This window comes from Eschrichtius robustus, chromosome 14 (genome assembly GCF_028021215.1).
Source record: "Eschrichtius robustus isolate mEscRob2 chromosome 14, mEscRob2.pri, whole genome shotgun sequence".
NCBI lineage: Eukaryota > Metazoa > Chordata > Mammalia > Artiodactyla > Eschrichtiidae > Eschrichtius > Eschrichtius robustus.
The window spans coordinates 92,323,420-92,348,319 of NC_090837.1; the positions used below are offsets into that span (position 1 = coordinate 92,323,420).

General features: G+C 35.7%; 1 protein-coding gene across 2 annotated transcripts in view; it reads left to right on the top strand.

Annotated features, from left to right (window-relative positions):
* Positions 1–24,900, top strand: part of DOK6 (docking protein 6) — a 419,540-nt gene that overhangs the window by 156,582 nt on the left and 238,058 nt on the right. For both annotated transcript variants that reach the window (XM_068563092.1, XM_068563091.1), the window contains exon 3: positions 19,457–19,571. In XM_068563092.1, coding sequence (XP_068419193.1) covers positions 19,457–19,571 — 115 coding nt within the window. The remainder of the gene's footprint in view (positions 1–19,456; positions 19,572–24,900) is intronic.

Sequence of the window (24,900 nt, forward strand, 5' to 3'; positions counted from 1 at the left end):
TGAAGAGTGATCATAGGCTTGGTTTCTCCTGAAATACCCACCAGAAGTTCCCAGAGTGATAATCATTTATTTGGGTTAAGGTATCTTATCCATTTGTGAATTTATTCATTCATGCATTTATCTAGCTGTAATCTCTTAGTTTGAAGATGTTTCAGTTTCTTGAACAGAAGCTCCTATGGACACACATGTTGGTTCCTGTGACAGTCACAATTAATCCATGATCATTGGTTAATTGTCTCATAATATCTGAGCACTAGTGCTAGTCACTCAGGGAAGACTCACAGAAATGGAATACGAAAAGTTGGTTTTATGTAGGATAAGATGAAGGGGAGAAATGCCCAAGGCTGTATGCACCTTCACTGACAGAGATGGATGGGCTGTGGACGGACAGCTCACAGAGATCAGCAGGAGAGACCCTGGGTTAAGACCTTTGGTTGTAGGGGATTTGTGGAGCTGTGATCTCAAAATAATAGGGAACTCCCAGAGTTAGACTTGATGTTTGTAATACTTGAGTCAAGGTCAGCTGAAATTTTGCAACATCTAAGATATCTCCAATAAGAATCATTCTGTGTGGCTTAAGAAAGCCACGGAAAAGCAATCACTCAGCAATCAGGATTTGTTTATAACCTATTGCCCTATGACAGATATCTGTTCACTGAGAAATATGGAATCAGACTCTTAGAAAATATCTGTATGATTAATCTGGGCTTGACTTAGAGTACGCAGCAATATGATTTATGTTAGGAAAATTATTGTCTTTATTCACTTTTTAAAACTACTCGTGTGTGTAGGAGGCAATCGTCTGCAGTGGTGCTACATCAGGAAGACATAGTGTGCTTTAAACAACGTCTTTCTCTCACTTTCCTGTCTGTAAAATGCAAATAATATCATAGCTCAGAAAGTGAGATGACAGCTTCATGTAAGACGATGTGAAACGTAAAACAGTTATGGTTGTGCAAGTCATTTCAGCCTCAGATTTTGCATCTTTGAAACCAGGGACATAATTCATACCAACTTTAGAAAAATTTTGAGCCCAATTTGCATGATAAAGTAACTTGTAATTTCAAACAAGCCATTTTCCGTGGTAAATCAGATAGTAAATTTGAGAAAGAATATTCAACAGCACAATTTTGTTATGACATTATTTCCATGATTTCTGAAGCATTTTTACATTTATCTAATGGATTTAGATCCAGTGCCCTTAATTATTCTTTCAGAATATCATCAATGCATTTTGGATTTTTAAAAATCTCTTACCCATTAACAAAGTCTTCTTAGTTGTGTAATATCTGACAGATGCAACAGGAGGAAAGCTAATTGCATAATATTCACTGAGGATAAATTGTTTTTCTACCATTAATGGAAAGTTATATATTATACTTCAACTAATGAATGCATATTCATTTACAACTTAAAATTTGAAGAATATTTTAGTGAGACTTTATTCTTGAATTATTACTTTGTACCTTGCTATAAATATCTATGTAGCACCTTTTGTTTTATAAATAATGCTGTTTCATATTTGTTTCAAATTATATAATATTTAAAAAATTGTAAATCCTTTTTACATCTAATACTTCTTTTTGTATGTGTGTGTGTGTGTTTACATTGGCCCAATGGCCATTTTATTTTATTTTATTTTAATTAATTTTTATTAGAGTATAGTTGCTTTACAATGTTGTGTTAGTTTCTGCTGTACAGCAAAGTGAATCAGTTATACATAAACATATATCCACTCTTTTTTAGATTCTATTCCCATATAGGTCATTACAGAGTTATCTAATACTTCTAATAACAAAAGGTAAAATTTTCATAACCCATTAAACAATCTTAGGTTACAAACCAATAGTACCCAGTAAACTGATTTTGTTGATTAGAGAACAGGTTCTTAAATTAGGGAACCATAGGCTTTGAGATTCAGTGAAATAAGTGTTGCATTTGTTCTACTCAGAATTATTTTCACACATAATTTGACATCCTGAAGAAATGATTAAATTCCTGCTATACAATATTCAGGGAAGTTAGGGGTTTTCCCCCATTTATTTGGAGACAGAGAAAGAGGGATTGTAAGTTTTATGCAACTATTTCCACCCCAGTTCTCCTTTTCTATGTCTTTGAATCAAGTTAACCATATTTAGAAATCCAGGGTACTATAAAATTAAAATTTAATCGGATTTGCAGTAGTCTGTAATTCTCCACTGTTCTCCTTTTTACCCTTTCATAAAAAGTTGTCTTGGTGTAGTGGAAATTGTCCTGCTAAGCTCAGGGCTACATGGTATTCTCCTAGTCTTAGAGCTAGTACAGCTGCCTCTCTGATGGTGGACGTAAAAGTCAACTTTCTTGTCTTTTATTCCAGTTCCATCTTGCAGATAAACTCATGTTGTCAGACTGATTATTATCCCCAAACTTGGATCTTTTATGCAGTTTAATCACAAATAATTGGAATATAGCTTTCACTTACTATTGTTGTGTAACGAATTACCACCAACTCAGGGTCTCAAAAAACAGGCATTTATGAGCTCACAGTGCTGTAGGTCGTAAGGTGCAGTATGGCTGTGTTCTCTGCTGAGGGTTCCATGAGCGTGAAGTCAAGTGATCAGTCAGACTGAGCTCTTATCTGGTGGCTCTGGAGAAAAATCTGCTTCCAAGCTCCTTCTGGAGTTGGCTGATTCAGTTCCTCGCAGCTGTAAGACTGAGGTCCCTGTTTCCTTGCTGGCTGCCAAGAAGGTTTGCTCTCAGCAGCTAGAGGCTGCCCGAAATCCTTGACTTATGTGGCTCTTTCCCTCTCTGAGACAGCAATGGAACACCAAGACATTCTCAAGCTTCGAATCTTTCTATCCTATGACCAGCTGGAGAAAAAGCACCCGTGACTAGGTCAGGTGATCTGGAGTATCTCTGTGTGGTGATCTAACTCTAGTGCATACTATTTAAATTTTTGTTTATCTTCATTTGGGAAGGGATGTTTTTGGTCTGGCAAAAGTGAGAGTATCCCCTTTCCCTCATAGCCTGTAGGAGGTATGCACAAGATAAGTATTGTATTTGAAGCAAAACATGATGCAACTCTGACAGTTCAGGCATGGGGTTTAATTGAATTAATTGCTAACTCAACACCCACCCATTTGTAACTCACTTCTTCCATTCCCATCTTCAATATAGAGACTGAAAGAGCTAGATGATCATTTTTTACACTTCCTGCAGTTATGGAGGTACATTTCTGGCCAATGAGATAAAAATTTTAAGCCTACTAAAAGGTTAGAAAGGAATTTATATTTTCTGGTATGGCCAGTAATGTCCCTTATTCCCTTTTTCTACATTGAAAACATGATAGCTGGAAATGCAGCAGACATTTTGTGCCCTGAGGAGATGAGCTTGAGAGAAATGCTGGTGAAAACAGGTGCTGATGTCTTTAATAAAAGGGAAGTGGTCTAAAGAGAACTTTTGAAAAGTGGGGAATACCTGTGTTTGGGCCTGAGATGTTGCCTCTAATATTATCAAACTGCTAAACTAACACCAATAACTGCCTACCTCTAAGTTATTATGTGAGAAAAAAAAAATCTTGCTTAAATCAATGGCCTGCAAACTTTTATCTGTAAAGGGCCAGATAGTAAAAAGTTTAGGCTTTGCAGATCCTAAGGTCTCTGTTGCACCTCTTCAACTCTGCCCTTGTAGTACATTAAACAGCCACAGACAATACGTAAACAAATGGCTGTGTTCCAATAAATCTTTATTTCCAAAAACTTTATTTACAAAATTTATTTAAATTTGGCCCACAGGCCATAGTTTGCCTACCACAGATTTCAGTCACTGATATTTGAGTTTTCTATTACTTAAAGCTATGTATTTTTTTATCTAAATAAAAAAGTATAAATAATCCTGGATATCCTGTCTAGATGCTGTAAGTATATATAGGTAAACAAGCTAAACATGATTCGCAGTTAAGTCATGGATCTCACCTAGAGTTGGTCTCATAAGCATAGGAAAGTAACCAGAGTCTCTTATAGCTTTCTTATATATATATACTCTTTGGAATTGATATACACTAATGATCATACCAATACTCTTTCCACTCTGTGTCCTTTACTAGCAAAACATAATTGTGCCCATTAGTTACTATGTTAGGAGTTACCACATACTAAGCCATAGGGATCTGAGCTGAAGACTAATTCAGAGCACTGAAAAGTTGTAATAGCCATATAATTGTTAATAGCAGTTGACCTGCTAGAATTTCACATATCATTCAGTTGACGTTTCTTTAGGAAGTGGATTTTCCTCCTTCCCTCCTTTCCTTCCTTCCTTCTTCCTTCCTTCCTTCCCTTCCTCCCTTCCTTCCCTTCCTCCCTTCCTCCCTTCCTTCCCTTCCTCCCTTCCTCTCTTCCTCCCTTCCTCCCTCCCTTCCTTCCTTCCTTCCTTCTTCCTTCCTTCCTCCATCCCTCCCTCCCTCTCTTCCTTCCTTCTTTCCTCTTTCTGGTGCAATAGAAGGCAGCTGCAAAGGTTGATTTAATCATTATTGCTAAGTTAATGGATGCTATCATCATCATTTATCTCTATAATATTTGATTAATCTATTTTATTCCCATTTCTTAATCCCATTCATCTCTCCGCTTCTATAATCATTATAATGATTTTGATGGGAAACTTTATGTGAATCTTATAAATGTATACTGTTGATTTCTTGAACATGTCCTGCCTTGTTAATTCACTTAAGTAATATTGTATTATAACTTACTATGTTTATTTTTAATTCATGCTGCGTTATGACTTTTAGACCTATTTGCATTTCTGTGTCTCCATTTTGCCAGTTGCTTCTAACTGTTACATGATACCCCCTAGTTTACATCCATTATATTTTACTTTTCCATTTTCCTAGTGATAGAAACTGGATTGCCAGCAACTTCTCATTACCTCAAACAATGAAGTAATTAAGATTTTTGTTCTGTGTCTTCATGCCCCAATGTGAGAAATTTTCTGGCATATAAAGATCGTTGTGTGAAGGATATGTGAGTACTTAAGTATGTACAACCAGATGACTTTTCAGAGAGCAGCTCCACTCTACACATCCGCAGGGCACCTGAGGGTTCTGTATGCTCACATTCTTATTGATACTTTCCATTAGTCATTAATTTTCCAAATCTGATGGGTGTAAAGTGATATTCAATTGCGTTTTAACATACAGTTTTCTATTCCCAATGAATTTGAGAAATTCTTCCTATGCACAATTGCTTTCTGAGTTTATTCTTCTATGAATTCTTTGATCATATCATTAGTCCATATCATACTGGGGTCCGTTTATTTTTCTGGCTGTTTTATAAGGTTTTCTTGTCTATTCTAAACACTAGTCTTACTTCAATTTTAGATGTTGTAAGTAATTTCTCACCTTTGTCCGTTCACTTTGTGACATCCTGCATTAAACAGAAATCTATTTTTTTTAATACTTAGGGACTCAGTTTTCACTAGTCCGTTTGTTAAATGAGCTATCCTCTCAATTATTGTGGTGGCATAGATCTTATACTCACACACATATGTTTTTCTCTGATTACTCTGTACTGTCTGCTTGTTTGTTCTTGTACCACTAACATGCCACTTGTCTTAAATCACCACCGATCACACGATGTTGTGGCATTTGTTAGGAACATTGTTCCCCAAACACACTCAGTTCTTACTTTCTAAAGTTACCTTAGCAGTTTATCTAAGGACATGGAATATGCTTTTTAAGGTTTAACATTTTCTCCAACGAAATCCCTGGGTATGTTACAGTTTTTCTTGTTATTGTGAAGGTATTATTTTTTCTAGTTCATATTTGCTAGTGTAGAGAAATCCTGCTGATTTTTTATGTTGACTGTATTTGACAGTATTGTTGAATGCTTTTGTTGTTTTAATTTATTTTTCTATTAATGCTGCTAGCGTTTACATGTCAGTGATCATACAGTCTACAAATATTGATAGTTCTATCTTCTCCTTTCTTAAAAATTTATTTATTTATTTATTTATGGCTGTGTTGGGTCTTAGTTCCTGTGCAAGGGCTTTCTCTAGTTGCGGCAAGCGGGGGCCACTCTTCATCGCGGCGCGCAGGTCTCTCACTATCGCGGCCTCTCTTGTTGCAGAGCACAGGCTCCAGACGCGCAGGCTCGGTAGTTGTGGCTCACGGGCCCAGTTGCTCCGCAGCATGTGGGATCTTCCCAGACGAGGGCTCGAACCCGTGTCCCCTGCATTGGCAGGCAGATTCTCAACCACTGCACCACCAGGGAAGCCCCTCTTAGCCTTTTTCTTAACTTCTTGTGTAGGACCTATGTTACACTGAGGCACTGACAGAGAGTATCCTTGCCAAGTTTCCAGTAATAAATGGGCTGTGTCTAGTACTTGTGCATGAAGTAAAGTAAGTTTTGGTAATAAACTTTAAAGAAAATTCCTTTCTATACTTGATATGTTGAGGGGTTTTTCTCACAAAAGGTGTTGAATTTTATCAATGATGTTATTTTTTTAATCTGCTGAGGTAACCATGTGATTTTTCTCATGCCGTCTACCAATTTTGAGATCTATGTTTAGACACTTTCTGATGTTCACCATACTTTAGGTGACTCAAAATAAATACACATATATTCCTTGCTTTTTAAGAAACTAATATCTTACTAGAGAAACGGGGCTATAGACAAATTTTTCATCATTTTCTTTCTGTCATTTTACCTTCATTCAAGACTACTGACTTTAAAACACAAATTGGGCTGTTCATCTTCAAATAGTACTGTATAATCGTATTAGTTTCCCAGGCTGGCCTAACGAACTACCACAAATTTGGCTTAAAATCGCAGAAGTTTATTCTCTCCCAGTTCTGGGGGCCAGAGGTCGGGAATCAGGGTGTCGGCTGGTCTGCGTCCCTGCAGAGCCTCTAGGGGAGCATGCGCTCTTGCCTTTCCCGGCCTCGGGTAGCTCCAGGAACCCCTTCGCTCGCGGCAACATCGCTTCCTCCTCTGCCCTCACACCCACGTGGCCGTGTCCACTGTGTCCTGCCTCAAAGCCCCCTCTGCTCTTCTCTTCTAAGGACACCGGTCATTGGCTGTGGGGCCCACACTGAATCCGGGGTGATCTCCTCTCAAGGTCCTTCGCTTAATCACAGCTGCAAAGACCCTTTTCCCAAATAAGGTCCCATTCACAGGTTCTGGGGTTTAGGACTTGGACATGGCTTTTGGTGGGCTGCTATTCAACCATTACTGTAATTAAAAGATTTAAAATGGTGCATCTAGTAAGTAAAGTCCTAGAAGCTGTAGAGTCTCTGTTAGTATCTGTGTAGCAAAGCTGTGCCCCTTAGAGTGAGAATGATGCAAGGGCTGACTGAGCTGTTTCATGCCTTTTTGTTCTTGAGTTAGTGAAACGTATTATTAGGCACTAAATTTACACATGTTGAGAGAGAGGGAGGGAGAGAAGAGGAGAGAAAGACGTATATACGTTTCCTATTTTAGTGCTTATTTTTCCTTTGTACTAATGTTCTGCATTTCTTAGCCCTGAAAATAGATTATCTTTTTGTTTTTTATAATAGACAACCTCAAAATATTTTGGAGTAATAAGGCAATGAGTTTTTCTGGGATTCCTTTCATCATCCCTACAATTTGGGTCTCTTTGGTAGTTGAATTCTCCTTCCTGTAATAACTTCTCGATTAGCCATTATTTGCCATTATTAAATAGCATGAATTTCAGAGCAATAGCTATTGCATAAGTTGGTGGAAAGATCGCTAGTGTGAGAAGCAGGAGGCATGGCCCTGGTTCAGGTCATCACTTTAACTGTGGGACGGCCACCCAGATAGGGACAGCAATTTCCCATTGTTAAATGAGGAAAGCTTAGCTCTCTGTTTTATAAGTTAGAATGTTTTTGGCTGAAAATAACAGAAACCTCAATTCAAACAACTTAAAGAAGAGCATTTTCACATATTACAGCATGTCCAGAAAAAGAAAATGGCTTCAGGGTTTGGTTCATTCTTGATTCTGCTTAAGAATGAAAATTAAGGACCTGTGTTCTTTTATTTTTTTTGTCTTTCCTATCTCTGCTCTGCCATCCTTAGAGTTGCCTTCATCTTCAATCTAGTAGAATGATAACTGTAGCATCTCTGAATTATGACATCCAGACAGGACAACATCCACTGGAGAAGGGGGCTAGTTTTATCTGGAGGTTACCTCCAGATAAGAAAACATTTGTCAGAAGCCACCAGAAGACTTCTGTTCACAAGTCATTGGTTATATTTAGGTCATGTTCTCTTTCTTAAACTAATCACAAGCAAGGAGACTGTAACCCTGGGAGTAACAAGTTCTACCATGATACTAGGGGTGAGAGATGCGTACCAGGGCACTTGGGCTGCGTGATGTAGGGGTGCATAACTGAAAAAAAAATCAGATTCTGTTATGAATGAAGGAACTGGAACTGGATGCTGAGTAGACAGCCAATGGTGACTACTATAGTTCATTTTAATTCTAATGTAATTTTATCCATAGTTATTTTTTCTAGAAGGTGCATTTCATAATGTAGTTTAATATTTGAGAGACCTTAAGTCTTTCAAAGATTTAAAAGGCTGAACTTGTAATTATTGATTATGAGCATGTTGGGATTGTCAAATAGTAAGCATGGGAGGTCTGTATCAGAGTACATGATATCTGTCACAAGGAGCTTAAAAAATGAGTTATATTGAGTTTTTCAATGGTACACATTCATATTATTCAGTGACAGGAGACAAATGTAAGGAAGCAGCTATTGGAAAATTGATATAAATTATATTGAAAGGAAGCAATTATGAAATTTCTATGCAAATATTATGACCAGAATATTGAAGTATACAATGTATAGGATAACACCAATATTTAAATTATCATTATGAAAACTTAGGACTCAAGCTTTCAAAAGAGATTGATATGTATTAATTGTAATAATTTAAAACTTCAGTAAAACTTCCACCTTTTTTTCTTATTGGAAAATCAGTATTCTCTATCCTAATAAAGTGAATTTTATTAAACTAGCTCCTAAAAAGGTCTAGTCTCAAAAATCAAAACTCTGGCTTAATTAGAACAACCATAGAAGGTTAGTAAAATGTCAGGATTGAGAATAATTATTAGTAAGATTAATAAGAAAGAGGAGTACAATTTATTTTCAAATTCATTTAAATATACTTGAAAAAATCTGAAAGGTAATGTCTTTTACTTTTCAAAATAAGATTAGGTTTAAAGAAAGAAACTAAGTGCCTAAATAGGCAGTATCAGATCTCAATTGTCATGACAGTAAACTGATAACACACTTTAAAATAAAAAATAATTTCAGTAAATATGCTTTTTTCAACTTTTTATCTGTGTACTAAATAGTGAAAATTAATTTTATACTTGTGAGTAAGATCTGCATTGAATGCTAATATTTAGTTTAATTTGCACAGTTATGCTAAGGGGAAAGGTATATAACATAAAAAGTATGATGATTTTTAAATTGTGCAATAAACCTTAATTTGTTTATTCTAACTGTTGCTAGTATGCAAATAAAATCCCTCTGAAAACCTTGGGCTTAACTGGAAAAAATATCACTATGTCCTTCAGCCCATATCAGATTCTTACTGAAAGTTCTACCAAACTAAGTAATGGTAGAACAAGTAAGATCTAGTTAACCATTTTGATGTACAAGTGAAGCAGCTTCTCTGATGTTTGTTCTTTTTTATATTAATTTTTATTGGAGTATAGCTGCTATACAATGTTGTGTTAGCTTCTACTGTACAGCAAGGAGAATCAGCTATACGTATACATATATCCACTCTTTTTTTGGATTTCCTTCCCATTTAGGTTACCACAGAGCATTGAGTAGAGTTCCCTGTGCTATACAGTAGGTTCTCATTAGTTATCTATTTTATACATAGTAGTGTATATATGTCAATCCCATTCTCCCAATTCATCCCACTCCCCCCTTCCCCCTTGGTAGCCATATGTTTGTTCTCTATGTCTGTGTCTCTATTTCTGCTTTGCAAATAAGATCATCTATACCATTTTTCTAGATTACACATATATGCGTTAATATACAATATTTGTTTTTCTCTTTCTGACTTACTTCATAAGTTATACATAGAAGTATGCCCTCCCTTTCAGAACATATAGCCCAATGCAGCTGTATGCTATCCTCTTCTTTATCTTTAGTCTTTTCTTCTCTCAACAGATATGAAAGAAATAATCACTTAACAGATGCCTACTGGTCTTCACTGTGAAAAGCATATAGTCAAAATGCAAAAAAAAAAAATCCTATGTTGAAGTCTAGTTATGTAAAGAATTAATAAATAAATGACATGAATTAGTAGAGGAACAACTCAATAATTTACTTACTGAGTCCAGTGTAAGAACACAGCCAGGTTTCATAATGAGTCAAGAAGCCATCCAAATTCAGATCAAGCTGTCAAGGTCTTGAGAAACATCCCACCCCTCCATCACCAACAGGGATAAGTTATTAACCGTGCATGAGTCATTCAGGAGAGACTAAGGGAGGCTTGCCATTGGTCTTGATGAATGATTGTGAGCTTGACAGGAAGATGAAGGAACTGGGAACCCCAAGAAGATTATTCTGTGAAAGACTACATAACCTTTCAGTAGCATGTTTCTATTCAGGAAAATTGAAAGATTTTGTATATGGCTGGAACCTAACTTGTGTTCAAAGTTGGTGTAGAGAAAGATGAGATTAGATGTACAGGTAGGAACTGAGTCATTAAAGTTGTCAAGTCCTTGCTAAGGAGTGAGAACTTAATTTTGAGGTGTTATTAAATGGTTTTAAGGCCGTGAGGGGCAGCACCAAATGTTTGGATTAACAATATTAGTCTAGGATCAGTGTGAACAGGATAATGGAAGATGAAGAGTATGACAGCTGACGGAAAAATAATGGAAACATTTAAGATGAGAAAGAGTGAGGGTCTGGATGAGTAGTGAAGTTGTGGAAGGGAAGGAGTAAGAGTGCTCATGAAGTAGACTTTGACAGAGTTTTATGACAGAGCAGGTGTTGTGGGCCTGGGACAAAGCTATATTTGGAACAGTGGATCTCAGAGTGGCCCATGAAGACAACACTCTTTCCATCATAGTACTAATATATTACTTGTCATTTTCACTTTGTTTTGGTGCAAAGGCAATAATAGGTAAAACTGCAGCACAAATCAAGGCAATGGCTCCAAACAATAGTAGTAGTTATTGCATTCTTTTTTAAAAGATAAAATTTGTATATATTTAAGGTGTACAACGTGCTGCTTTGGTATACATATACATAGTAACATGATGACTAGAGTCAAGCTAATTAACATATCCATCTCCTCACATAGTTAACCTTGTGTGTGTGTGTGTGTGTGTGTGTGTGTGTGTGTGTGTGTGTGTGCGTGTGGTGAGAGCACCTGAAATCTGGTCACAATACAATACATAATACAATATAGTATTATTGACTATAGTCATCATGCTGTACATTAGATCTCTAGACTTAACACCCTACATACCTGCAACTAGGTATCCTTTCACCAATATTTCCCCACTTTCCACACCATTAACTACTATTCTGCTCTGCTTCCATGTATTCAACTTTTTTAGATTCCACAAGTGAGATCATACAGTGTTTTACTTTCTCTGTCTGGCTTATTTCACTTAGCATAGTGTCCTCCAGGTTCATGTGTGATGTCACAAATGGCCAGATCTTTTTCTTTTAATGCTGAATAATATTCATATTTTATATGTTATATGTATATCACAATTTATTCATTGACAGACACTTGCATTGTTTCCATATCTTGGCTATTGTGGATAATGCAGCAATGAACATGGGATTGCAGATATCTCTTTGATGTACTGATTTCATTTCCTTTGGGTATATGCCCAGAAGAGGGATTGATGGATCATGTGGTAGTTCGATTTTTAATTTTTGAGGAACATCCATTCTGTTTTCCATAGTGGCTGTACCAGTTTAGATTTCCACTACCAGTGTACTACGGCTCCCTTTGCTCTACATCCTCTCCAACACTTATCTTTTAACTTTTTGATAACAGCCCTCCTAACAGGTATGAGGTGATATCTCCTTATGGTTTTGATTTGCATTTCCCTAATGATTAGTGATGTTGGGCACCTTTTTCATGTTGGTTGGCCACTTGTGTGTCTTCTTTGGAAAAACATCTATTAGGTCCTTTGCCCATGTTTTAATTAGGTTATTTGGTTTTGTTTTGTTTTTAGCTGTTGAGTGTTGTACATGTATTCCTTATATGTTTGGGATGTTAATCTTTTATCAAATATATGGTTTATGAATATTTTCTCCCAATTTGTAGGTTGCCTTTTCTTTTCATTGATTGCTTCCTTTGCTGTGCAGAAACATTTTAAAAAACAGAAGTAGATGAATTACTTCCAAACGCTGGCCTTTTATGAGGCCAGCATCACCTTTGATACCAAAGGCAAGCAAAGACAAAGAAACCACAAGAAAAGAAAGGTCAATATCTCTGATGAACATAGATGCAAAAATCCACAATAAAATACTAGCAAACTGAATTCAACAGCACATCAAAAAGACTATACATAACGACAAAGTGGGATTTATCTCTGGGATGCAAAGTTGGTTTAACATATGCACATCAATCAATGCAATACTCGACATTAAAAAATGAAAGATAAAAAACACGTGATCATCTCAATGGCTTTAGAAAAAGTATTTGACAAAGTCAAAAATCCATTCGTAATTTTAAAAAAAAACCTCTCAACAAAATAGGTACAGAAGGAAATTTCCTCAACAAAATAAAGCCCATTTATGAAAGGCCCACAGCTAACATCATAATCAATGGAGGAAAACTGAAAGATTTGACTCTAAGATCTGGTAAAGACAAGGATGCCAACTCTCACCACTTCTATTCAAAGTAGTACTGGAAGTAATAGAAAGAGCAATAAGATAAGAAAGAGAAATAAAAGGCATCAAAATCAGAAAGGAAGAAGTAAAATTATTGCTTTTTGCAGATGACATGATCCTATATGTGGAAAACCTAAAGACTCCATAAAAAATGTTAGAACTAATAAATGAATTCAGTAAAGCTGTAGGATATAAAGTCAACATACAAAAATCAGTTGCATTTTTTTATACCAGTGATGATATCTCCAAAAAGGAAATCAAGAAAACAACCCCATTTACAATAGTATCAAAAAAATGAAATACTTAAGAATAAGTTTAACTAAGGAGGTAAAAGACCTGTACACTGAAAACTATTACACACTGATGAAAAAAAAATTGAAGCAGGTATAAATAGAAATATCCTGTGTTCATAGACCTGAAGAATTAATATTGTTAAAATATCAATACTTCCCAAAGCAATATACAATATTCAGTCCATCGCTATCAAAATTCCAAAGGCATTTTTCACAGAATTAGAAAAAACAATTCTAAAATTTGTATCAAACCACAAAAGACCCTGAACAGCCAAAGCAATCTTGAGAAAGCTTTAGGCATCACACTTCCTCATTTAAAATTATATTACAAAGCTATAGTAATCAAAACAGTATGACAATGACATAGAAGTAGACAAAGATACCAGCGGAACAGAATAGAGAGCCCAGAAATAATATATATATATTTCATCAACAAATTTTCAACAAGAGTGCCAAGGAGAGACAATGGGAAAGGGGTAGTGTCATCAATAATTGTTGCTGGGAAAACTGGATATGCACATGCAAAAGAATGAAATTGGAACCTTCTCTTACACCGTACACAAAAATCAACTCAAAATGGATTAAAGACTTAAGTGTAAGACGCGAAACAATAAAATTCCTAGGAAAACACATAGGGGAAAATCTCCTTGACATTGGTTTTGACAATTATATTTTTGGATATGACACCAAAGGCTTAAGCAAAGCAGTAAAAATAAATGGGACTAAAGTCATTGTATTCTTTACCATCATATATTCACCCAAATAAGCAAATAAACAAACAAAACATATGTCAATTGTATTTTCAGTTTACTTAGGAATCATCTTGATGAAACAATAAAAATAACTTTATTAAATCTAGACCTTTAAGTACATCTTTTTAATACTGTATGTGAAAAAATGGTAAAAACCCATAAAACACATCTGCTACATACTGACACGAAATGATTATCTCCAGGGGGAGCACTTGTGTGATTGTTGAAATTACAAGCAAACTGGCAAAAAATTTTTTCACAGAACACCTATTTTAATGAAAGTGTGATTGACAGACAAATTATGGTTATTCAGACTTGCATATTTCTCAGACATTTTCTCAAAAATGAACTAAATGAGCCTGTCTTCAAAGAAAACAATTGACAGTATTTATTTATTTATTTATTTATTTATTTTTTAAACATCTTTATTGAAGTATAATTGCCTTACAATGGTGTGTTAGCTTCTGCTTTATAACAAAGTGAATCAGTTATACATATACAATATGTTCCCATTTCTCTTCCCTCTTGCATCTCCCTCCCTCCCACCCTCCCCATCCCACCCCTCTAGGTGGTCACAAAGCACTGAGCTGATCTCCCTGTGCTATGCGGCTGCTTCCCACTAGTTATCTATTTTACATTTGGTAGTGTATATATGTCCATGACACTCTCTTACCCTGTCACATCTCACCCCACCCCCTCCCCATATCCTCAAGTCCACTCTCCAGTAGGTCTGTGTCTTTATTCCCGTCTTGCCACTCGGTTCTTCATGGCCTTTTTTTTTTTCCCTTAGATTCCGTATATATGTGTTAGCATACTGTATTTGTTTTTCTCTTTCTGGCTTACTTCACTCTGTATGACAGACTCTAACTCCATCCACCTCATTACAAATACCTCCATTTCATTTCTTTTTATGGCTGAGTAATATTCCATTGTATATATGTGCCACGTCTTCTTTATCCATTCATCTGTCGATGGACATTTAGGTTGCTTCCATGTCCTGGCTATTGTAAATAGAGCTGCAATGAACATTTTGGTACATGACTCTTTTTGACCTATGGTTTTCTCAGGGTATATGCCCAGTAGTGGGATTGCTGGGTCGTATGGTAGTTCTATTTGTAGTTTTTTAAGGAACCTCCATACTGTTCTCCATAGTGGCTGTATCAATTTACATTCCCACCAACAGTGCAAGAGTGTTCCCTTTCCTCCACACCCTCTCCAGCATTTATTGTTTCTAGATTTTTTGATGATGGCCATTCTGACCGGTGTGAGATGATATCTCATTATAGTTTTGATTTGCATTTCTCTAATGATTAATGATGTTGAGCATTCTTTCATGTGTCTGTAGGCCATCTGTATATCTTCTTTGGAGAAATGTCTATTTAGGTCTTCTGCCCATTTTTGGATTGGGTTGTTGGTTTTTTTGTTATTGAGCTGCATGAGCTGCTTGTAAATCTTGGAGATTAATCCTTTGTCAGTTGCTTCATTTGCAAATATTTTCTCCCATTCTGATGGTTGTCTTTTGGTCTTGTTTATGGTTTCCTTTGCTGTGCAAAAGCTTTTAAGTTTCATTAGGTCCCATTTGTTTCTTTGTGTTCTTATTTCCATTTCTCTGGGAGCTGGGTCAAAAAGAATCTTGCTGTGATGTATGTCATAGAGTGTTCTGCCTATGTTTTCCTCTAAGAGTTTGATAGTGTCTGCCCTTACACTTAGGTCTTTAATCCATTTTGAGTTTATTTTTGTGCATGGTGTCAGGGAGTGTTCTAATTTCATACTTTTACATGAACCTGTCCAATTTTCCCAGCACCACTTATTGAAGAGGCTGTCTTTTCTCCGACAGTATTTATTAACAAAGCTAAATTTTAAGTTTTCAGATGAAAATTAAAATTTGGGCATCTACTGTGTCTGCATTCTTGAGCTTAACAACTTCTCAAAACTTACAGATTTTTTTTGTGGAAACCAAGGGTGATATTGATGGATTTTTTATATTGATAATGAAATATGTTGACATTTATAAGATCTTCATAACTCAGTGAACCAGTGTTTTACCCATAATCAGTCAAAGGTGAAAAGAGACCTATGGATTTTAATGCAACAGAGTGTAAAACGTGTATGACACTATGTCAGACCCCCCATGGTAATAACCTTTAAAAGAAATATGTCAACTTTGGAGATAGAATTGAAGAATATCTACAGTTGGCTGAAAATGCTCTTAAACTATTCTTCCCTATTACAACTTCATGTCTGTGTGAAGACTTATTTTCTGTATATACTTAATCAAAACCATGTATCTGAATTCAGGAGCAGAAATGAGTATCAAGCTGTCCTCTCTTAAGCCAGACATTGAGTTTTGCAAAAATGTAAAAACATTAACACTCTTTGCCTATTTAAGAAAATTTTTTTAATTTTAAAATAGTATTTGTGTTATCATAAAATGGTTTATTATTAGTTTTAAACACATTAATAAATAAATTTTGAATAATTTATAAGTACTAATATTTCTTATTGTGATCATTAATAGATATAATCCACATGAACAAAATAGGGCAGGAGAGTAAGGTTTGGAAGCTGTCTATATACTTTTTTAACTTATGCTTTAAAATCCAGGTTTCTTGTAACATGGATTGGTACAGGTGACCAATCCACAAATTGGTTGCAGAAATACAGACTTTCTTCTTCTGTGTTTGTTTGGCTATCGCAGGGTTTATCACCGTCATTTGTAATCTTATCGCCCCAACTATGTTATGAAGTCCTACAGAAAAAGCTTATGTGTTTCTTCTTTGAACTCTCTATCTCTGACTCTTATCACTATGAATTCCTTGGGGATTGCTCCTTGAAATAAAAATTAAATAACACCAGGTAACAAAGTCATCATTTAGGTATGTTTATATTTAGGCTTTACTTCTATCACTTATTAGACCTCAATATTTTAAATTATTGACCGTGGCATTTATTGACTTAGACTTGAACAACCAGAATTATTTTCAAGTAATTTTTCCTTTAATTAAATTCTGTTGATTTCATATTTAAAGTAATTATTTTAATGCTTTATTATTAAACTTTAAAATTTTGTCCTTTTATAGCAATATGAAAAATCAGTATTTCAGATATATGGATTAAATAGTTAAATGATGTAATAATTTATTGATATATTTTATTGAAATGCTCTAGGATTTCACAATCTTAATAAAAGTTCATAATTACTTTTATGTCACACTGTTAGGTTTTAGACTAATAAAAACATTTTTATTTTAAAACATTTAAAGACATTATTTTAAAAATTGTCTTCATGGAAGAAAATACAAATAGTTTTGTACTGGATGGTAAAATCATATCGTACTGAGAGTGAAAAGTGAGGACAGGAGGTTCAAATATATCTTAACCTAAATTGTTATGATTTTAAATATTTTTAAAATATATTTTGAATTAAAGATATATCAAATTCCAAAGGTATACCAACTCCTTAGAAAATCTTCTATGTATGATTTTTGTATCTTCTGGTATGATTTTGTAACATTTTATAATCTAGTATAACACTTGAATTTCCTAACCAAGACAATCTGAGAAGTGGAATTTTATGCTCCTCATGAGTATTTTGCTTTCTGGCATCTCTTCAGTGTGTTAGGGCACACACTGAAGTGGGTGGCATCGCACTATTGATCAACAACAAAATGCCTTGCACTGTTGTGGAAACCAGTGTAACAATGTCTGCTTGAAGAGGTTCTCTGAATTTCTAAATGTAAATTTTACAGAAGAGCAAACACTTTGTTTGAACTACATCATCTGTCAGATTGCCTAAGGCACTAAAGTTAGAAAATCTCTAGTGCTTGCTGCATTTTGCTAGGGTATTTATTAATTTGTTCTGTTGATTTTTTGCTATGAGGTGACAAAAAAAGATGTAATCCACAATATCTGTTCCAATATTCTTTTATATTTGTAAATAAACATATTCGGAAAGACCTTTGAGTAGAATAATAAATGTTTTTATGATATTGTTTGGTACAACTAGATATTATATATAATGTACATAGCAGCATATCACTTTTATGCTCACCTGACATAAATTGCATCAGTTCTTAAGCAACACATAATGTTAATTGCTTTTAGTCTCTATTTAATTTTGATAAGATCATTTGTTTATTTAAAATTAATAACACTTGAAAATAATATCTCTTTAAAATATATTTAACTTACTATGTTAGAAAAAAATTTGGCTTAAATATTACTTGAGTCAGTTATCAAATCATTTAAAAATTCAAGAGTTTATCATTGAGAACATGCTTTAATGTACTTTAAATATAATATGCAAATCATTGTTCCAAAAAAAATTCTCATCTTTCTCCCCAGAGTATTAGACCTCAGACATTGTAAGATATTACTGTCTAATTATTCTTTCCTGGAAGAGAAAATGAGTATTTCCAAATAGATAGGTAGGTAAGTAGATAGATAGATAGATAGATAGATAGATAGATAGATAGATAGATAGATAGATAGAGTATATGTATAATTCACAAATGAATACATATAGGTGTTTATATATATGCATATATATGAAGCAAATCATTTTTAGTTTATTTAACTTAAAATCACTTATCTTACCCATTTTAATTTTGCATGTTAATCTTAAATGAGATAATGACAAGGAGAAATAAACAAGTATGAAGAAAAGATATATTAAGATTAATTTTCCTGCAATGTAGAATGTAGACAGTAGACTGTAAATTCATTGTGACAAAGAACAAAAGGGTCCCTATGGACAGCCTACACAGCAACACAGTGATAAGCATGTTATTTTATGAGGCTAGAAGTCTAGATCACTACAGATTTTAAAAGGAAATATGACAAAAAACACAAAGCTCTTTAACAAGTAGCCACATAGTTTTATTTTACAGATATTATGTGTCATCAGTACAATTTTTAGCCATGAATTGGTCATTTAAACTATTTTCATGCTAGTATATCCTAATCAACATCAGAGGTATCATCTTCACAAATGGAGGACCAAAATTTTTTAAACATATAAGTATATCTGTTTATCTTTTTTCACTTAGAACACTAGTTAGTGATTGATAGTGCTTCTAGGATGGCATTGTGAATCATAAATGGAATTAAATCATTTCCCTTCACCAAAATCCTTCATTTTCAGTTAACACGTGTGATAAAGTGAAAGAATTGAACATTGATCAAGTCAAAACCGGTACCCTTGCTAAAGACAAGGTAAATACCCAATTTCTGCCCACTCCAGCCATCTTCTCCCACCTGTGGTTAGGGAGGACTGAGGAACACTTGTTAAGCTCACTGTCCAGAGGCACAGGCTCACTAAAGACAGACCTAACGACAGGACTGTGGAACACGTCCCTTCGCCCACACCTGACCACCACATGACTAAAGGCCTATTTACAGCAGTTCCGTTTACCCAGTACATCATACCTGGCTACCAAGTAAAAATAGCCATTGGAAAGTGGCTTAAGACGGTAATAACTGATCATTTTGTGTAAGCACCGATATATAGCATGTACTGTACACTAAGTTAAAAATATTTTTCTTTCAAGGTAACTGAACTGCACAACATCAAAAATATAACCAGGCTGCCTCGAGAGACAAAGAAGCATGCAGTGGCAATTATCTTTCATGATGAAACGTCAAAGACATTTGCCTGTGAGTCAGGTAAGCAATTATAGCCTTGTCTCCAGCTTGAAGACATGGAGTTGCTTCTGAGACAATAGCCCAGATGGATTGAGATCTACCACTGAATAGGATGGCTTATTGTGATGAGAATGTGCTGTGGAAGGCTTTAGTAAGAAGCTCAGTGTATCTATTTCTACAGATGTTTTGGGTGCTTGTTTATTATGTGTCTGGCTTTTGATCCCAGGTGGTCTGAGGACACTTGAGGCTTCCTTTCAAGCTCGGAGAATTAAATAAACAATGCCGGTGAGAAGCTGTTAGGGCAAGCGCGTGCTGTGTGTTCTGGTCCTTGGTGAGTGTGCAGCTGGAGGTAGTTGGTAGCACGATAACAGTGCTGCTGTGCAGGAGCGTGGCACGGCACAGCCGCGGTCCCCAAACATTTCAAAACAGAACTTTGAGTGATTGGTTGCCTTCGTGGATTCTCAGTATTACAATGAAATACCTTTCAGATTGAATTTTAGCATCCCAGTTCATACTGCACTCTGACATTATTGAGACACAAGGCAGGTTATCATTGGAGCTTGCAGTGTTTTTGATTTTGGAATCCCTGTGCTGTGTAATATATTAGTTGGCTTATTATAGTTTTTTAAAGATTTTGCTCAGGGAAATGGTGTATTCATTTTATAATGCATGGAAGCAAAAAGCACTAAGGGTTTGAAAGATGTGAATTTCAAATAAGAGATGAGTCTTTAGGAGAAGCTTTGTTGAGTAATTTTTAAAAGGGAGTAAAGTTTCTGTATTTATGGTCAAAGTTTATAGGTATATTTATTACCGGGTTATGTTACTCAAAAACATAAAGTCACTTTGCCTAAATAAATTGCTCACACCTCCTCACCTACACTTATCTTAGCTTTGCTAAATTGAATTAGAATGTATCAAAGTGTTCCTCTTTCCTTGAATGCCTTTATTCCTTTTATGTACCTTTCTTCACTACTCATCTGACCTCATTTCATCATTAAAAATTGTCTTTTTGGCGGTTGCATAGACGTCTGTTAACTGGTAATATAAATCCCCATGTGGTAATAGAACCCATCCCAAACTTGCTGGTATCATATATTAATATCCAAAAGTATCTGTGCCTTCTTGTTCATTGTCTTACAACTGCATAACCTCACTTTTCTCTGAGCTCTCAAATAATGTTGCATATTAAAACTAACAACAACCAGAGGAGAACCTTCAAGATGGCAGAGGAGAAAGACGTGGAGATCACCTTCCTCCCCCCAAATACATCAAAAATACGTCTACATGTGGAACAACTCCTACAGAAGACCTACTGAATGCTGGCAGAAGATCTTAGACTTCCCAAAAGCCATGTGGCTGACAGGGTCTTGGTGCTCCGGCCGGGGGTCAGGCCTGAGCCTCTGAGGTGCGAGAGCCGAGTTCAGGACATTGGACCACCAGAGACCTCCCAGCACCACGTAATATCAAATGGCGAGAGCTCTCCCAGAGATCTCCGTCTCAATGCTAAGACCCAGCTCCACTCAATGACCAGCAAGCTCCAGTACTGGACACCCTATGCCAAACAACTAGCAAGACAGGAACACAACCCCACCCATTAGCAGAGAGGCTGCCTAAAATCATAATAAGTTCACAGACACCCCAAAACACAGCACTGGATGTGGTCCTGCCCACGAGAAAGACAAGATCCACCCTCATCTACCAGAACACAGGCACTAGTCCCCTCCACCAGGAAACTTACACAGCCCACTGAACCAACCTTACCCACGGGGGCAGACACAAAAAACAACGGGACTACGAACCTGCAGCCTGCGAAAAGGAGACCCCAAACACAGTAAGTTAAGCAAAATGGGAAGACAGAGAAATATGCAGCAGATGAAGGAGCAAAGTAAAAACCCACCACACCAAACAAATGAAGAGGAAATAGGCAGTCTACCTGAAAAAGAATTCAGAGTAATGATAGTAAAGATGATCAAAATCTTGGAAATAGAATGGAGAAAATACAAGAACGTTTAACAAGGACCTAGAAGAAATAAAGAGGAAGCAAACAATGATGAACAACACAATAAATGAAATTTACAATTCTGTAGAAGGAATCAATACCAGAATAACTGAGGCAGAAGAACGAATAAGTGACCTGGAAGATAAAATAGTGGAAATAACTACTGCAGAGCAGAATAAAGAAAAAAGAGTGAAAAGAACTGAGGACAGTCTCCAAGACCTCTGGGACAACATTAAACACACCAACATTCGAATTATAGGGGTCCCAAAAGAAGAAGAGAAAAAGAAAGGGACTGAGAAAATATTTGAAGAGATTATAGTTGAAAACGTCCCTAACATGGGAAAGGAAATAGTCAATCAAGTACAGTAGGCACAGAGAGTACCATACAGGATAAACCCAAAGAGAAACACGCCAAGACACATATTAATCAAACTATCAAAAATTAAATACAAAGATAAAATATTAAAAGCAACAAGGGAAAAGCAACAAAGAGCATACAAGGGAATCCCCATAATGTTAACAGGTGATCTTTCAGCAGAAACCCTGCAAGCCACATATTTAAAGTGATGAAAGGGAAAAACCTACAACCAAGATTACTCAACCCGGCAAGGGTCTCATTCAGATTCGACGGAGAAATCAAAAGATTTACAGACAAGAAAAAGCTACGATAATTCAGCACCACCAAACCAGCTTTACAACAAATGCTAAAGGAACTTCTCTAGGCAGGAAACACAAGTGAAGAAAAAGACCCACAAAAATGACCCCAAATCAATTAAGAAAATGGTAATAGGAACATACATATCAATAATCACCTTGAATGTAAATGGATTAAATGCTCCAGCCAAAAGACGTAGACTGGCTGAATGGATACAAAAACAAGACGTGTATATATGCTGTCTACAAGAGACCCACTTCTGACCTAGGGACACATAGAGACTGAAAGTGAGGGGATGGAAAAAGATATTCCATGCAAGTGGAAATCAAAAGAAAGTGGGAGTAGCAATTCTCATATCAGACAAAACAGACTTTAAAATAAAGACTCTTACAAGAGACAAAGAAGGACACTACGTAATGATCCAGGGATCAATCCAAGAAAAAGATATAATAGTTGTAAATATTTATGCATGCAACATAGCAGCACCTCAATACATAAGGCAAATGCTAACAGCCATAAAAGGGGAAATCAACAGTAACACAATCATAGTAGGGGACTTTAACACCAGACTTTCACCAATGGAGAGATCATCCAAAATGAAAATAAATAAGGAAACACAAGCTTTAAATGACGCATTAAGCAAGATGGACTTAACTGATATTGATAGGACATTCCATCCCAAAACAACAGAATACACTTTCTTCTCAAGTGCTTATGGAACATTCTCTGGGATAGATCATATCTTGGGTCACAAATCAAGCCTTAGTAAATTTAAGAAAACTGAAATCTTATCAAGTATCTTTGCCGATCACAAGACTATGAGACTACATAACAATTACAGGGGAAAAAACTGTAAAATTACAAACACATGGAGGCTAAACAATACACTACTAAATAACCAAGAGATCACTGAAGAAATCAAAGAGGAAATCAAAAAATACCTAGAAACAAATGACAGTGAAAACACGACGCCCCAAAACCTATGAGCTGCAGCAAAAGCAGTTCTAAGAGGGAAATTTATAGCAATACAATCCTACCTCGAGAAACAAGAAAAATCTCAAATAAACAGCCTAACCTCACACCTAAAGCAATTAGAGAAAGAAGAACAAAAAAACCCCAAAGTTAACAGAAGGAAAGAAATCATAAAGATCAGATCAGAAGTAAATGAAAAAGAAATGAAGTAAACCGTAGCAAAGATCAGTAAAAGTAAAAGCTGGTTCTTTGAGAAGATAAACAAAATGGATAAACTATTAGCCAGACTCATCAAGAAGAAAATGGAGAAGACTCAAATCAACAGAATTAGAAATGAAAAAGGAGAAGTAACAACTGACACTGCAGAAATGCAAAGGATCATGAGAGATTACTACAAGCAACACTGTGCCAATAAAATGGACAACCTGGAAGAAATGGACAAATTCTTAGAAAAGCACAACCTTCCGAGACTGAACCAGGAAGAAATAGAAAATATAAACAGACCAATCACAAGCACTGAAATTGAAACTGTGATTAAAAATCTTCCAACAACCAAAAGCCCAGGAACAGATGGCTTCCCAGGAGAATTCTATCAAACATTTAGAGAAGAGCTCACACCTACCCTATCAAAGTCTTCCAAAATATAGTAGAAGGAGGAACACTCCCAAACTCATTCTGTGAGGCCATTATCACCCTGATATTGAAACCAGACAAATATGTCACACACACACAAAAAAAACTACAGGCCGATATCACTGATGAACATAGATGCAAAAATCCTGAACAACATATTAGCAAACAGAATCCAACAGCACAATAAAAATATCCTACACCATGATCAAGTGGGGTTTATCCCGGGAATGCCAGGATTCTTCAATACACGCAAATCAATCAATGTGATACACCATATTAACAAATTGAAGGATAAAAAACATCTGATAATCTCGATAGATGCAGACAAAGCTTTTGACAAAATCCAGCACCGATTTATGATAAAAACCCTCTGGAAAGTAGGCATAGAGGGAACTTATCTCAACAAAATAAGGGCCATATATGACAAACCCACAGCCAACATAGTTCTCAGTGGTGAAAAACTGAAACCATTTCGACTAATATCAGGAACAAGACAAGGTTTCCCACTCTCACTGCTATTATTCAACATAGTTTTGGAAGTTTTAGCCACAGCAATCAGAGAAGAAAAAGAAATAAAAGGAATCCAAATTGGAAAAGAAGTAAAACTATCACTGTTTGCAGATGACATGACATACTATACATAGAGAATCCTAAAGATGCCACTAGAAAACTCCTAGAGCTAATCAATGAAGTTGGTAAAGTAGCAGGATACAAAATTAATGCACAGAAATCTCTTGCATTCCTATACACTAATGATGAAAAATCTGAAAGACAAATTAAGGAAACACTCCCATTTACCATTGCAACAAAAAGAATAAAAGGAGACAAAAGACCTGTAAGCAGAAAAGTATAAGACATTGATGAAAGAAATTAAAGATGATGCAAACAGATGGAGAGATATATACCATGTTCTTAGATTCGAAGAATCAACATTGTGAAAATGACTGTACTACCCAAAGCAATCTATACATTCAACGCAATCCCTATCAAATTACCAATGGCATTTTTCACAGAATGAGAACTAAAAATGACACAATTCGTATGGAAACAGAAAAGACCCCAAATAGCCAAAGCAATCTTGAGAAAGAAAA